This window comes from Chiloscyllium plagiosum, unplaced genomic scaffold, assembly GCF_037043375.1.
Source record: "Chiloscyllium plagiosum isolate Xiang-an unplaced genomic scaffold, Cpla_swu_hap1 HiC_scaffold_2, whole genome shotgun sequence".
NCBI classification, from domain to species: domain Eukaryota; kingdom Metazoa; phylum Chordata; class Chondrichthyes; order Orectolobiformes; family Hemiscylliidae; genus Chiloscyllium; species Chiloscyllium plagiosum.
Genome location: NW_028270140.1, coordinates 67875083 through 67889931, shown reverse-complemented (window position 1 = coordinate 67889931; position 14849 = coordinate 67875083). Strand labels below are relative to the sequence as shown.

General features: G+C 39.5%; 1 protein-coding gene across 5 annotated transcripts in view; it reads right to left on the bottom strand.

The window, feature by feature from the left end:
• Positions 1-14849, bottom strand: part of agtpbp1 (ATP/GTP binding carboxypeptidase 1) — a 330136-nt gene that overhangs the window by 229472 nt on the left and 85815 nt on the right. For all 5 annotated transcript variants that reach the window (XM_043713129.2, XM_043713120.2, XM_087997543.1 and 2 more), the window contains exon 3: positions 13681-13802. In XM_043713129.2, coding sequence (XP_043569064.1) covers positions 13681-13802 — 122 coding nt within the window. The remainder of the gene's footprint in view (positions 1-13680; positions 13803-14849) is intronic.

Sequence of the window (14849 nt, the reverse complement as noted above, 5' to 3'; positions counted from 1 at the left end):
GCTTGATGAGGCCACACCTAGATTACTATGAGCAGTTTTGGTCTCCTTTTCTGAGGAAGGATGCACTTGCTCTCGAGGGAGTGCAACAAAGGTTTACCAGGCTGATTCTGGGACTGACTTATGAGGAGAGATCGACCAGGTTGGGATTGTTTTCGCTGGAGTTCAGATGAATGAGGGAGATCTCGTAGAGACTAATGAAATTCTACTTGACAACCACCTGATGAAGGAACAGAGCTCCAAAAGCCTGTTGGACTATAATCTGGTGTTGTGTGATTTTTCATTTTGTACACGCCAGTCCAACACTGGCACCCCCAAATCAACAAAATTCTAACAGGACGAGATAGAGTAGATGCAGAGAGAATGTTCCTGATGGTGGGTGTGTCCAGAACTAGGGGTCACAGTCTGAGGATACGGGATAGACCATTTAGGGCGGAGATGAGGAGACATTTCTTCACCCAAAGAGTGATGAGCCTGTGGAATTCATCACCACAAGAAGTAGTTGATGTCAAAACACTGAATGCATTCAATAAGTGGCTAGATATAGCACTTGAGACAAATGGGATCAAAGGTTATGGGGAGAAAGCAGGATGAGGCTATTGAATTGGATGATCAACTATGATCGTGATGAAAGGCAGAACATGCTCCAATGGCTGAACGGCCTCCTCCTGCTCCTATGTTTCTATGAAAGAATTTATAAGTTAAAACTCAATCTGTTTGGCCAAGTTATAAACACACCTTCCTTGGCGAACAATCCTGGTATGGAACTTCTAGGTCAGAGGAAAAAACACAATCATTGTGACACAAAACCTCCTTCAAATCCAATAATTGACTCATTACCATCAATGTCAGAAAAATGGAGTGAAAATACTCATCAAAATATAAAGAATACGGATATATAATAAATAAGAGCAGAAGTATGCTATTTCTCTTATCCAGCCTGCTCTCCCATTCAACTAGATAATTATAAATTTCCAACCTTCCTGAACAATCCCATATGCCTTTATTTCTTGAGTACAAAAAAATCTACTGTCGCCCGTCTCAAATATTATCAAATACTAAGCATACACGGCTCTCCGAAGCAGAAAATTCCTACTGGATATAATTTGCTCGCTGAGCTGGAAGATCCAGAACCTCAATCTGAGCTACAAATCCTCTCATTAAGAGAATCCCTACCCTTATTTTAGTGACCAAATCTCTCTGTTTGAGTGTCAATGTTAGATTCACATTCAAGTCTGAACATGCCAGATTGAACACCGTCTTCAGAGTTTGAGTATAACGATCAAGGCTAACACTCCAGTACTGAGGATGTCCTGTGCCACCAGAAGTTGCTTTCAAAAGAAGCATTCAGGTAAATTCCCATCTATCTGCTTGGGTGGATATTCAAGATTCTATGGCACCATTATAAAGAAGAGCAGGGAAGTCATCCTCAGTATCCTATCCAATAATTATTGCTTAAGCAACATCATCAAATTACCAACTAGGAGAAAGTGAGGACTGCAGATACTGGAGATCAGAGTCGGGTATGTGGTGCTGGAAAAGCATAGGTCAGGCAGAGTCCGAGGAACAGGAGAATCGATGTTTCGGGCAAGAGCCCTTCATCAGGAATGATGTGGCACAATGAGCTCTTGCCCAAACATCAATTCTCCTGCTCCTCAGACGCTGCCTGACCTGCTGTGCTTTTCCATCACCACACTCTCGGCTTATTATCACATCGCTGCTCGTGGAAGTTCACTGTACACTGGCTGCTGCAGTTCCTACTTTACAATAGTAATTGCGCTTCAGGAGTACTGTATTATCACTAAAGTGCTTTGAGACATCTGACATTCATGAAACATGCCATATAAATGCTAGTGTCCTTCTTCACTTTCTCATCCAGTCCGAAACAGACAATCCATTAACCAAGCTCCTTACAAATTTTATGACAGATCATTTCTCATTCTTATAAAGTCTTGAAAACACAGGCCAATCCGTGCACCACAAGAACCAGTCTATTGAACCTTCACTGGGTACTCTCCAGAGCATAGATGTCCTTCCTTTAGTAAGGAGACCAAAATTGCAGACATGACTCCAGGTCTGACCTCAGTAGTAGCCCTGAATAAGTCTAGTAAGAATTATTTGTTTTTGTTTTCTAAATCCTTTGTTCCAAAAACTAACAAGATATTTAGCTTCCCAATTGCATGTAAACTTCTTGTGATACATGTAGAAAGACACCAAGGTTTCTCTGAATGTAGAAACATACAAAATAGAAGCAGAAGTTAAATATTCTGTCCCTTGCACCTGCTTCAGCATTGAATAAGACAATAACTTTTCATTTGTTTGAGTTTTGAATTTTACCTACCCACAATAACATTTGATTCCCTGGACTAACAATAATCGATCTGCCTTAAAAGTATATACAGAGGAACCTTGATCATCCAAAGGAGATGGGTGGGGAGTATTTCATTCGAGGTAAAAACAATGACTGCAGATACTGGAAACCAGATTCTGGATTAGTGGTGCTGGAAGAGCACAGCAGTTCAGGCAGCATCCGAGGAGCAGCGAAATCGACGTTTTGGGCAAACGCCCTTCATCAGGAATAATTTCATTCGGTTAATCGAATTCCGGATAATCAAATGCCAGATAACATAGTTTAGCCAAGCATCGGGACCTTGTAATCTTGCCAGACAATCCAAAATTCGGATAATTGAATGCCAGATTATTGAGTTCCTCTGTAATGATCTCACTTCTACTGCTCTCTGAAACAAAGTTCCAAAGTCACACAACCGAGAAAACCAATTCCCCTCATCTGTGTCCTAAAAGTATAACCCATAATTTGAAAATTGTGCCCTCTAGTTCTAAATTCACCCACATGTTCACCTTGACAAGACAATTCAGGGTCTATATATTTCAACAAATCACACCTCATTCTTCCAAACTCGAGAGGAAACAAGCCCAACCTGTCCAACTTATTTTCATAAGACAACCTACTAATTTCAGGTATTAATCTAGCAAGTTCCTCTGAACCACTACCAACCTATTTGCATCCTTCCTTAAGTAAGGAGACCAAAACTGCACAATGTTCGTAGTATATCAGAAATATAGCATATGACTTTTACTTTCAAATTCTTCAAATAAAGGATAGCATCCCATTAGCCTTCTTAATCATGTGCTATACCTGCATACTAACATTTTGTGACTCGAGCATTAGAGTAACCAGACCCCTATGCACTTCAGATTTCTAGAGATGAGCTCTGTTTAAGTAACATTGGCTTTTTCAATCTTCCTGCCGAAATGAACAACTGCACATTTTCCCACATCTGCCACCTTTCCCTCTGTGACTCCTTCGTTAAGTCCACGACCCCCCATCAACCCACCCTCCATTCCTGGCACCTTTCCTTGCCGCCACAAGTGACGTAAAAGCGGAGCCCACATCTCCCCCCTCACTTCCATCCTCGGCTTCAAAAGATCTTTTCACATTCAGCAGATATTTTCCTACACATCCAAACACCTTATCGACTGTATTCATTGCTCTTGATGTGGTCTCTTCTACTGCAGAACGTTTCATAGCACATCTCTGGGACACATGCACCAAACAACCCCAATGCCCTGTGATTGACCACCTCAACTCCCCCTCCCTCTCCGCTAAGGACATGCAAGTCCTAGATCTCCTCCATCATAAAATCCAAGCAACCCAAAGACTGGATGAAGAACACCTCATCTTCCACCTTGGGATCCTTCAACCACATGCCATCAACATTGAACTTCACCAGTTTCCTTATCTCCCCTCCCTTCTCCTCAACCCAGATCCAACCCTCCAACTTGGCATCGCCTTCTTGAACTGTTGTACCTGTCCTTCTTCCTTCCCACCTATCCATTCCACCCTCCCCTCCACTTATCACTATCACTCCCCCACCTGCATCTGCCTATCACTTTCCCAGCTACCTTCCCCTGAGCCCCACCCCTATCCTCCTATTTATCTCTCATACCCCTTCCCCCCTCCACATTCCTGATGAAGGGCTTATGCCGGAAACGTGACTCTCCTGCTGCTTGGATGCTGCCTGACCAGCTGTGCTTTTCCAGCGCCACTCTCTTTGACTCTGATCTCCAGTCGTCACTTTCTCAAAGTTATTGATGTAAACAGTAAAATCTTGAGGGCCCAGTACAAATCCCCAGACTCCATTAATCACATCCTACCAATGAAAAAACCACTTAGGTATACTGTTTTCTGCTGGACATACAATCATTTCTCCAAACTAGTATGTCACCACAATATAATGAAATGTTATTATACTGTAATAAGCTTTGATGTGGTAGCTAATCAAATGCCTATAGAAATCCAAATATAGTATATCTACAGCACATCTTATTCCTTCAAAGAATTCCAATAAATAGGTTAAACATGATTTTCTTTTGATGAAACCATGTTGACTACTCACTATGACTTTGGAATTTGATAAGTGCACAGCTTTAACTTCTAACATCGATTCTAACATCGTTTTCAAGACAAACATCAAGTTTATTGATCTATAGGATCCTGTCTTCTGCTTCTCTCCCTTTTCGAATAGAGGGGTTATATTTGTTACTGTCCCGTTTGATGGAATCTTTCTTAGCTCTTAAGAATTTTAGAAAATTATCACCAACACATCTACTGCCTCATTGGCCAGCATTTTTAAGACCCTAAGATTAAGACCTCAAGAGTTGAAAGCTCACAGCTACCACAGTTTGCTTGGTACCACTTCCCTTGTTTGCAATTACAGTATGTTCTTCTGTACCTACACCTCCTGATTTACAACTACCATTAGAATTTTTGTATCCACTATACTGAAGAAAAATATTCATTTCATTGATCATTTCCTTTGTATCTTCTATTAATTCCCCATTACTGTTTACATCAATAACTTTGACCAACACATATTTTACTTTTTTACATTTTTACGTGCCTGTAGAAAGTCTTGCTATCCATTTTCACATTTGTAATTAGCTTTCTAATCATAATCTAATTTCTGTGACTATTAATTCTAACTCAGATTATTGCTCTTTGAAGATTCTTCACCACTGACATTATACAGACTGGTTTGCAATCACTGAGCTTATCCTGATACCCTTTTTTGAACATCAGCGGAATGTTTGCAATTCCTCAGTCCTCTGCCACCTTCCTCAAGCCTAAGATTATGGTTAGTGTCTGCAATTTCCACTCTTACTTGTAACAGTATCATTGGATTCTTTTCAACCAGTGCAGATTCTTTGTCAACTTTAAGTATGGTGTATCCAGTACCTCCTCCTTATCGAGTTGGAACCCTCCTAATGATTGAATTTGCTCCTCTGAATTTCATGATTGGGAAGTGCAGGTGTTGGACTGGAGTGGACAAAGTTAAAAATCATGCAAGGTTTATTTGGAAGTACAAGCTTTCGGAGCAGTGCTCCTTCATCTGATAGCTAGATTGGTGTTGTGTGATTTTTCTGAATTTCACCCAAGTTATTAATATAGATTGTAAACAGTTAAGCTCAAATACCTATCTTTGTGGTACACTCCAAGTGTCAATCCAAATATTTATTCTTATTCGGCTTTCCACCCAATATTTGTGAGCGGCACGGTGGCACAGTGGTTAGCACTGATGCCTCACAGCGCCAGAGACCCGGGTTCAATTCCCGCCTCAGGCGACTAACTGTGTGGAGTTTGCACGTTCTCCCTGTGTCTGCGTGGGTTACCTCCGGGTGCTCCGGTTTCCTCCCACCATCCAAAGATGTGCAGGGTCAGGTGAATTGGCCATACTAAATTGCCCGTAGTGTTAGGTAAGGGGTAAATGTACGGGTATGGGTGGGTTTCACTTCGGCGGGTCGGTGTGGACTTGTTGGGCCGAAGGGCCTGTTTCCACACTGTAATCTAATCTAATCTAATCTAATTAAATCGTCAATCTGTGCATTATCCCGAATATAGTGAATCCTTATTCGGTCAAATAACCTGTGAGGAATCTCAAGATGTGTAGCCAAACCTCTCGGATTCTCAAACTATCCCATACTCACTGCTAACTTCAAATGGATTCAAAGATTATCTTCAACACTTTAGTATAACTCTTGCAAGAGTTACAATCCTTCAGCTTTGAGCCCTGAATAAGGCCTGCATGGCAAAACAATGGCAGATAATTCACATACCCTTCCTAAAACTACAGTTGATGATAGCACCACCATGAGTAGCAATGTATCAGCAAGATCCAAATTCTAAATGGTAAATAAAGTTCTGAATGAGAGCAGCAGCAATTGAGCTACACTTAATTGACAACTCAGGGGCGGGTTTATGAGGCCAGGGAAGTTCTTACGCCTGATTGCTATACACTGATTGGGCGGCATGGTGGCACAGTGGTTAGCACTGTTGCCTCACAGCGCCAGAGTCCCAGGTTCAATTCCCGCCTCAGGCGACTGACCTTGCCTATATACCCTATCCAATTCCCTCATGATTTTATAAACCTCTATGAAGTCACCCTTTAAGCCTCTGGTGCTCCAGCCTAGTCCCCCCTTTCCCTATAGCTCAAGCCCTCCAACCCTGGCAACATTAGGGGCGGCACAGTGGTTAACACTGCTGCCTCACAGCACCAGAGTCCCGGGTTCAATTCCCACCTCAGGCGACTGACCGTGTGGAGTTTGCACATTTTCCCAGTGTCTGAGTGGATTTCCTCCGGGCGCTCCGGTTTCTGCCCACAGTTCAAAAATGTGCCGGTGAGGTGAATTGGCCAGGCTAAATTGCCTGTAGTGTTAGGTGAAGGGATAAAATGTAGGGGAATGGGTCTGGGTGAGTTGCACTTCATTGGGTCGGTGTGGACTTGTTGGTCCGAAGTGCCTGTTTCCACACTAAGTAATCTCATCTAAATCTAAATAAAAAAAAATCTATACTTCTTAGCAGTAGCAATGAAAAATGAAAAAGCCTTCAATGCTGGTTGCCTTGACGCTGAGTTAAATGATACTTCTGTCATCCATGAAATCATTCCCTGCCAAGAACTGGCAACTACAGGAAGGAAGAAAAATATCCATACTGTGTAGGCAATAGGAATTGAACTTGCTTGATCATTCAGTGGCAGTACCGTCAAGTACCTGCTGTTGGAAAGCAAATACTACAAACAAGTCAAAGAAAATAACTAACAGAAAATGAAATGGATGACAAGTTGTCAACTATAATTAAATTAACCAAATTACTATGGGAATAGGTACTTGTTTTGGAATAAAAGATTAAAGATAATAAAAAAGACTAGAAGAGGACATCATGAACAAAGCAAATATTCTCTTCTTGGGCAGTCTCTCTGGATCAAAGATGACTTGCTTTTACTCTGGTTTGAAAGATTCTACAATATCTGATAAGTTCAAGGCATGGATCATGCCTAGAAGGTGCTGCTTGAAGAGTTAGACAGATGATTTGTTGGCAGGAAGGTGCGTCTATTTCACTATTGGATGTTCCTGAAAATTTCGATGTTTCCAGTGACTGCTCGCATGAGACTTTTTCATTTTGGTCAGTCACATGCTGGGTCCTCTCGTGACTTGTTAGCAAAGTCTGGCCTCTTCAGGGATGCCTTTGAGGGCAGCCCAGCGGATTTCCATTACCTTTGTTGGAGTTCCAAGTAGAAGAGTCGCATCAGGATTCTGGTATGATACACAAAGAACATACCATGCCAGAGTAACTCGTCTTGAGCAGTATGAAATCACTGACATCACGATGGGAAAGCTAATAGATACAGTTAATAATTTTTTCCAAAACTGAATTTGGACTTAATTCCATAATAAATGGCAAATGCTAATACGAAAAAAACATTTTTTCTAAATTTTCCAACATGTTTAATGTAAATATTTGGTGGTAGCTCCTGCAGAAATACAATTAACCTAAGTTAAATCAAGGTATGCTTCTCATTCAAAGCAAAGATGATTATGTTGATGCAAAGACAACTCAACATCCTTAATGTAATACGTCACATTAATTGCTTAGCTACCAGTTCCTTGGTATACTACATAATCTTCTAACATACTTGATTCAGTTATAAACACTGAGATACAGCATTTTAAAAAATAAACATTCTTTATATTACTGAAAATTCAACTCTTAATCTTAGTTTAATGCTTACGTTCCTATGGAATATACCCATGGTTAACGTAGCTAGTACCAGAAGTGTACTTTCTGACCAAAGAGCTGGCCATCTCTGCAGTACTCTATCAAATTAATTATGTACACGCATATTACCAGCAGGCACTGGAACACTATTATTCAAGTCGCTGATGACAAATCAGGGCTCAGAGAACTCATTAGCTTGCCAGAGGTTTTTTTTTTAGATCATATGGGCCGTCGACTCAACAAATTTTATTTCCAACATATATTGATATTGTCATTATGCCAAATGAACTTAAAAAGAAAGTACAGGGATAATTTAATCTCTCTCTCTTACACGCGCATTCGATATTTGATATTCCAATTAACAGTTAAGAGTTTGGTGTTCCTTTGATGTACCTTATTCAGTATAAGCAGCTTTGCAACTTTGTCAAACAGGAAAGTGAAGAGTAAATTTGAAAAGAGTCTGTACAAAACATTAAAGATATAAAGACTAATTACAAAATTTACCCATCTCTCCCTGAACTCCAATTAGACTTTTCATCCTGCCACAGTAGCAAAGCACCTCTTATAGTCAAAACTCATATCCTAAGGTAAATTATCCTTCCCTGTCCTCATCAGCCTCTCTGAAGCCTTGGCACTATTGATCTCACTGTTTTCCTTCAACACATGTCCAGTAATTTCCAGCTGGTGCAATCTCACTCATCTGGCTCCCTTCTTAGCTATTGAAACATTACTGGAGGATCATTTTCTATGGCTTTTTTCCTATTATTTTAGAGTTATATCCATTGTCCTTCACTTATCTATACTTTGCCTCCTGTTTCTAATATGTGGCCACTCTTCAGCAAATCTACAGGTACAGCAGGTAATAAGAAGGGCAAATAGAATTTTAGCATTTGTTGCTTAGGGACTGGAGTTTGAAAGTATGGAAATGTTGTTGCAAGTATCCAAGGCATTGGTGAGACTATATCTGGAGATCAGACATTAAATGACAGCGTAAGCTTGAATCGTCTATTCCTATTCCTAGCTCATATCATTCCAAAACAATGTTATTTTTTCTTACCAGTTCTATCACATTACCACCTCTCTTGCCCTCTCTACTGTATCTTATATATGATCCAGAGAGCAGCTCTTAAACCCATGCTTTTACTGTTAATATGGCTGCCTGCTTCCACCTCTGCAATTTCACTCATCTTCACATGCCTCTGCTGTTCTGCTACTGAAAACCGCACTCACTCCTTTGTCAGCTTATGACTTGACTATTTTATTGCACTTACAGCTGGTCTCCCTCCATCAACTTAAGCTCACTTAAAATTCCACTGCCCGTGTCCTAAATTGCACCAAATCTGTTCACCCATCACTCCTGTGCATGCTGACACTGCTTCTGGTTAAACAAAGCTTTAGTTTTAAAATTCTTATCATTCTTTCAAAATGTTTCCATGTATTTGCTCCCCTCTAGCTCTGTAATCTCTTACAGCCCTTGAATCCTCAGATACCCACACTCATTTAACTCTAACCTCAAAATATCCTCAATTTAAATCATTCCACCAGTGATAGCCATGCCTTTGCTGTCCAGGCCCTAAGCTCTGGAATTTGCTCCTAAACTGCTCTTCTTCTCTCCTTCACTTAGTTTCTTTAAGTCACTCCATAAAATCAAATTTTTTGCACCATAAGATGTTAGGAGCACAAATCGACCTAAAAGGGGCCCACTTGTGGCACAGTGGCAGCGCCCTTACCCCTGGACCAGGAGGCCAAAGCTCAAGTCACACCTGCTCCAGAGATGTGTAATAATATTTCTGACCAGATTGATGATTTACATTGCCCATTATGGACTTTGCTTGTAAATACTTGATTGGCTACACAGGGTATTACTGTTGGCAGTTAAAACAAAAAAAAATGGAGAAAGAAGTGTCAAAGTGATTTTGGTGTTGGGAATTACTTCGTTATGCTTAATAGCACTTCGGAGTATAAAAAGAAAATTAAAAGTCTCAGCCCCATTCCTCCTCCAACTCCATGTTGATTTAGCTCCTTCCGTCTCTCCCTACCTCCTCTCATTTTGATGGTTGGCATTGCCCATAATTGGCTTTGCTTGTAAATATTTAATTGGTTACATGAATGATTACTAATTAGTAGTTAGAGACTTCTAGTTAGTAGTTAGGTTAAAAAAAGTCAGAGAAATTTTGGTGATAGAAAAGTTGCTCAGTTGTGCGTGATAGTACATCCGTGTGTAAGAAAATAAAGCAAATCAATCGTGTGAGATACAGTGCCTTATTTCTCCCTCCAATTCTATTTTGATTTAGTCCCTGCCTGCTCTCCTAAAACACCTGTATTCCATTAATTTTCTTGCCATTTTTTCATTGAGCCACTTGGCCAAACTTATTCCTCCCTTTCCTTTTGCTCCATGCTTAATACTTCACCAATCCTATTCACCCACTATTACCCCAAGAAATTGAGTAGTCAGAGACTCTTCACAGATAAACTGTTTCACTTCTCCGCTTCCATCAAAAAAGATTTGATTGCTTCCAAAATTCAATTTACTAAATAGCAAACTAAACTGATGAAAGATTGCCTATTGAGCCTAACCTTCTATGAATACAAATGCTGGAAATGAAAACATCTTACGATCAGCACCTTGTGTGTTGCAGTGGCAATCTCTTTATCTTTGGGCCATGAGTCCTGAGTCCAAGTGCCACTTGCTCCAGGAATATGTCAAAACAAATTTACAAAATCACAAAAATCCACCATTTCCCCAAATAGAAGGACAAAGGCAGCATGTGCACAGGAACACCATCACTAACAAGTTATCTTCCAAGCAACACACCATCCTGACTTGGACATAAACTTGCTAGGTTTAAATCGTGAAACTCCCCGACAGTACTGTGTTAGTATCTACACCCAAAGACTACAGTGATTTAAGAAGGCAGCTCACCACTATTTTCTCTAGGGCATTTTAAAAAAAATTCATTTGTGGGATGTGGACATTGCTGGTCATTATTGCCTGTCTCTAGTCACCATTGAGAAGGTGGTGGTGTGCTGCAGTCCATCTGCTGTAGGTTGACCCATTTTTGCCATTAGGGAGGGAATTCCAGGATTTTGACCCATTATGGGTGGCAATAAATGTTGGTACAGCCAGTGATACCCATGAAAGAATACAAAGAGACAAAGTAGCATCTAGATGTTTTAACACTCAACAACATTTAAATGGCATAAAAACTTGGATTCAAAAGTCAACAGACATTTGTGAGACTCCTCTTTCCACTACGTGGAGTGCAAATAATACTTTCCAGATCTGAGCTGAATTTCCCTGGTTTCATTTACTTTTCAACTTAACATAGTTAGATTTACAGGATACAAAACAAAGCCCTACAGGCATTTAGTCAGTATACTATAATTCTTCATTCAACCCCTTGTAAGGAAGAAAGGACATACGTACAGACTATTTTTGAGAATAGTATAGAACTCTTACAGAATAAATTGGCACAGTATTAATTTCCGATCTTCAAACAAAAAAAACCACAGTAGCCCGTACTGATGTAAAACAAAGGTACAAAAGGTACATGTACACGGGTTCCAAAATTGATAGCAGGGAATCTTCTGGTACCTTGTATAGAGATAAAAGGTACAAAAGTGTTTAGTAAAGATCAGAAGTCAGACAACACCAAGTTATAGTCTAACAGATTATTTTAAATCACAAGCTTTCAGAGCATACCTCCTTCATTGGGTGAATGCTGGCAAATGATCTTCAGTATGAGGTAAACTCAAAAAAGTAAACTCAAGCCAAAATAATGGAAAAAGGGTGGCTGACCACTGTAACATTTTGGGTACCTGCTCTGTATTTGTTGCTTCGAAGGATGAAGTAAGCGATTGAAAAAGGGTAAACAACCAGCCCATTGAAATAAAATATATGAACGAGTAGGCAGTCCTTGTCAAGAACGATTCGGAGATGCCGGTGTTGGACTGGGGTGTACAAAGTTAAAAATCACACAACACCAGGTTATAGTCCAACAGGTTTAACTGGAAGCACTAGCTTTTGGAGTGCCACTTCTTCATCAGGTGCCTGATGAAGGAGCAGCGCTCCGAAAGCTAGTGCTTCCAATTAACCCTGTTGGACTATTACCTGGTGTTGTGTGATTTTTAACCTTGTCAGGAACAGCCACCTTCTTTAGAGAGAACAAGACCAGCAAAGATGGAAGAAAATCATGTTCCCTGGTACACAGTCTGGAATGCTGCTATCATTGTATCATCTGTTTTCTTTATATAGTGAAATTTATGTTGTGTGGAACTCACTGGGAACAGCTGGCAAATAAAAAATGGCAGTAGTCGGAGATTTATTGCAACAACAGTAGGAAATGTGTAAAAAAATGTGCCCAGAATTATGTAGGGATTCTTCTGAATTTCATAAAAAAGAACTGGTGTTTGTAGACAACAAAGACACTTCATATAAAGTGTAGTAGAGGAAGCAACAACTAAATTGCCATTAATAGCAAGGAAAACAATAGGTGGCATAAAAACAAATATTGCTCTACACTTGTCACGTTGAGTTACTCTTAACAATTCAGGCATTATTGCCTGAAGAAACCCAAAGTAGTACAAATCAGGAAAAGATAAATTCATAGCTTTAAAACTGGACTATCACCCTCAATGATGCCTACAGAGCTGTCAAAAACTTTAAAGTGCAGATAATTCGAGACCATTGGAGGAGGAACTCAGAGATCCCATTTGGTGCAGCATTCCAGTTGCTATTGTGCAAGATAACACAAATGTTATTGGAACTATTGAAAAGTCATTTAAATTTAAATAATTCATATAAAATCATAATAACAGAGGCAACATTCTGGAGACAGGAAGGACATGCAGACATGACAAACACAGCCTATTATGCAATTGTTAATTCATTAGTTTTTTTATAAAGTTTGTTTATTTTGGCAATCTGAGTGAAGATTTCTGTGAAAAACTACAAAAAAAAAGCCAATGGTCTGTCACCACTTACAAAGTAATGGAAAATCTTTAAACCCATCCTTGACCATTGCAAATACTCATCAAGGTAAAGCACTCAGGAACCTTAAATTGAAAATATTGTGCTTTTATATGAAGGATAACACGCATTGATTAAGTCTATTTTGTTTTGTTATTTCTGTATACTTATTGACCTTAGTACTTATTACAGGACATTAAATTATTTAATTGATAAAAGGAAGACAGTTCAGTTAAACTTAAAGAGACCTGGTGCTCAGAACAGCCAATTATAATTACAAAAATTTAAATGAGGTTAAACACTTACCTCATTGTATACCTCAAAATTTAGATTCCCTTGAGGATTCACTGAAAACATTACCAGAGTGGCTGGCCAGTGGAAATATTTCTGAACAACACCCAAAAATTACCACCTTTCTGTGCAATGCCAAACTAGAAACTCAAAGGTAAACCAAAGTGAAGACGTTTGCTATTAAGTGACTAAGATCAGCTTTCTTCCACATTTCGTCATCTACAGAGTAATTGTGGTGGATATGCCTGCTTTTCATTAAGGTAAAGGAAAACGAAAACATTAAGGTAAATTAAACATGGTTTAAGCTTGACCAACCATTAAAACAAATATAAAGACCTTACAAAATTACCTTGAGTCTGAACCAAATGAAGAAGCTTGGCAGTGACGTGACGGCCATTTTCCACATCTTGCAAGGTCAATTCCAAGTTGATCTTCTCCAGCTGGCCAAGGAGACCAAGGATACGGGTGTTCCTGAGAATAATGCAAAATACTTAATTGAAAATTACCAAAAATACACTGCATTCTACAGGCCTCAAAATTCATTCAGATAGAATTTCAGCTATCTCCATCACATTAAGAAACCTAAAAATCAGCACAAACACAAATAATGGGCCCTAATTTATTTGTGCAAAACATTCAATTTTGAATGGATTAAAATCAGGTCTAACAATACATGTTAAAGGATGATTGAAAATATTTACAATTTTAGAATGCTGCATTGTTTAGTTGCTACCAGGAGATTTTAAAAAAATATATATCTATGCTTTTGAATTTAGCTTGCAGTTTTCAGTAGCAGACTTCACGTGCAAAGCACCAAAGAGTCTCTTTCATAAGGACTAAGAGCAACAGTAGGCAATTCAGTGCCTCAAGCCTGCTCAGTCATATGATACAATCATGGATAATCTCACCTTGGCCTCAACTCCACTTTCCTGCCTATTCTCCATCATGCTTCAACCCATAACTAATTAAAAATCTGTCTATCTGCTCCTTAAATTTACTAAACTTCCCAATATCCACCACATTCTGTAGTCGTGAATTGCTCAGATTTACAAATAATTTCGCATCACTGTTTTAAATCTGTTATCCCTGATCCTCTTGCTCTGACCTCTTGTTCAAGATTGCCCACAGGAGGAAACATCCTCTCTATGTCTCTTTCATCAATCCCCTTTATCATCTTATATTCCTCAATTAGATTTGCGTTCATTCCAATAACCTCTGGAGAGTATAGATTGCTCAATCTCTCATCAAAAGACAACCAAGGATCTCCAAATTTCATCCCTCTTCAAGCAAAATTGTACACAATACTCCAGTGCGGTCTCACTCCAACCTTGTACAGTTGAAGCAACACTTCCCTGCTTTTATATACTATGCTTTCAGCTGTAAGCACCAAAATTCCATTTACCTTCCTTATTACCTACTTTACCTGCAGATTAGTTTTCTGCAATTCATGTAAAGGACATCCAGATCCCTCTGCACTGAAGTACTCTGAAGTTTCTCTTTACTTCATAACAAGTTGCC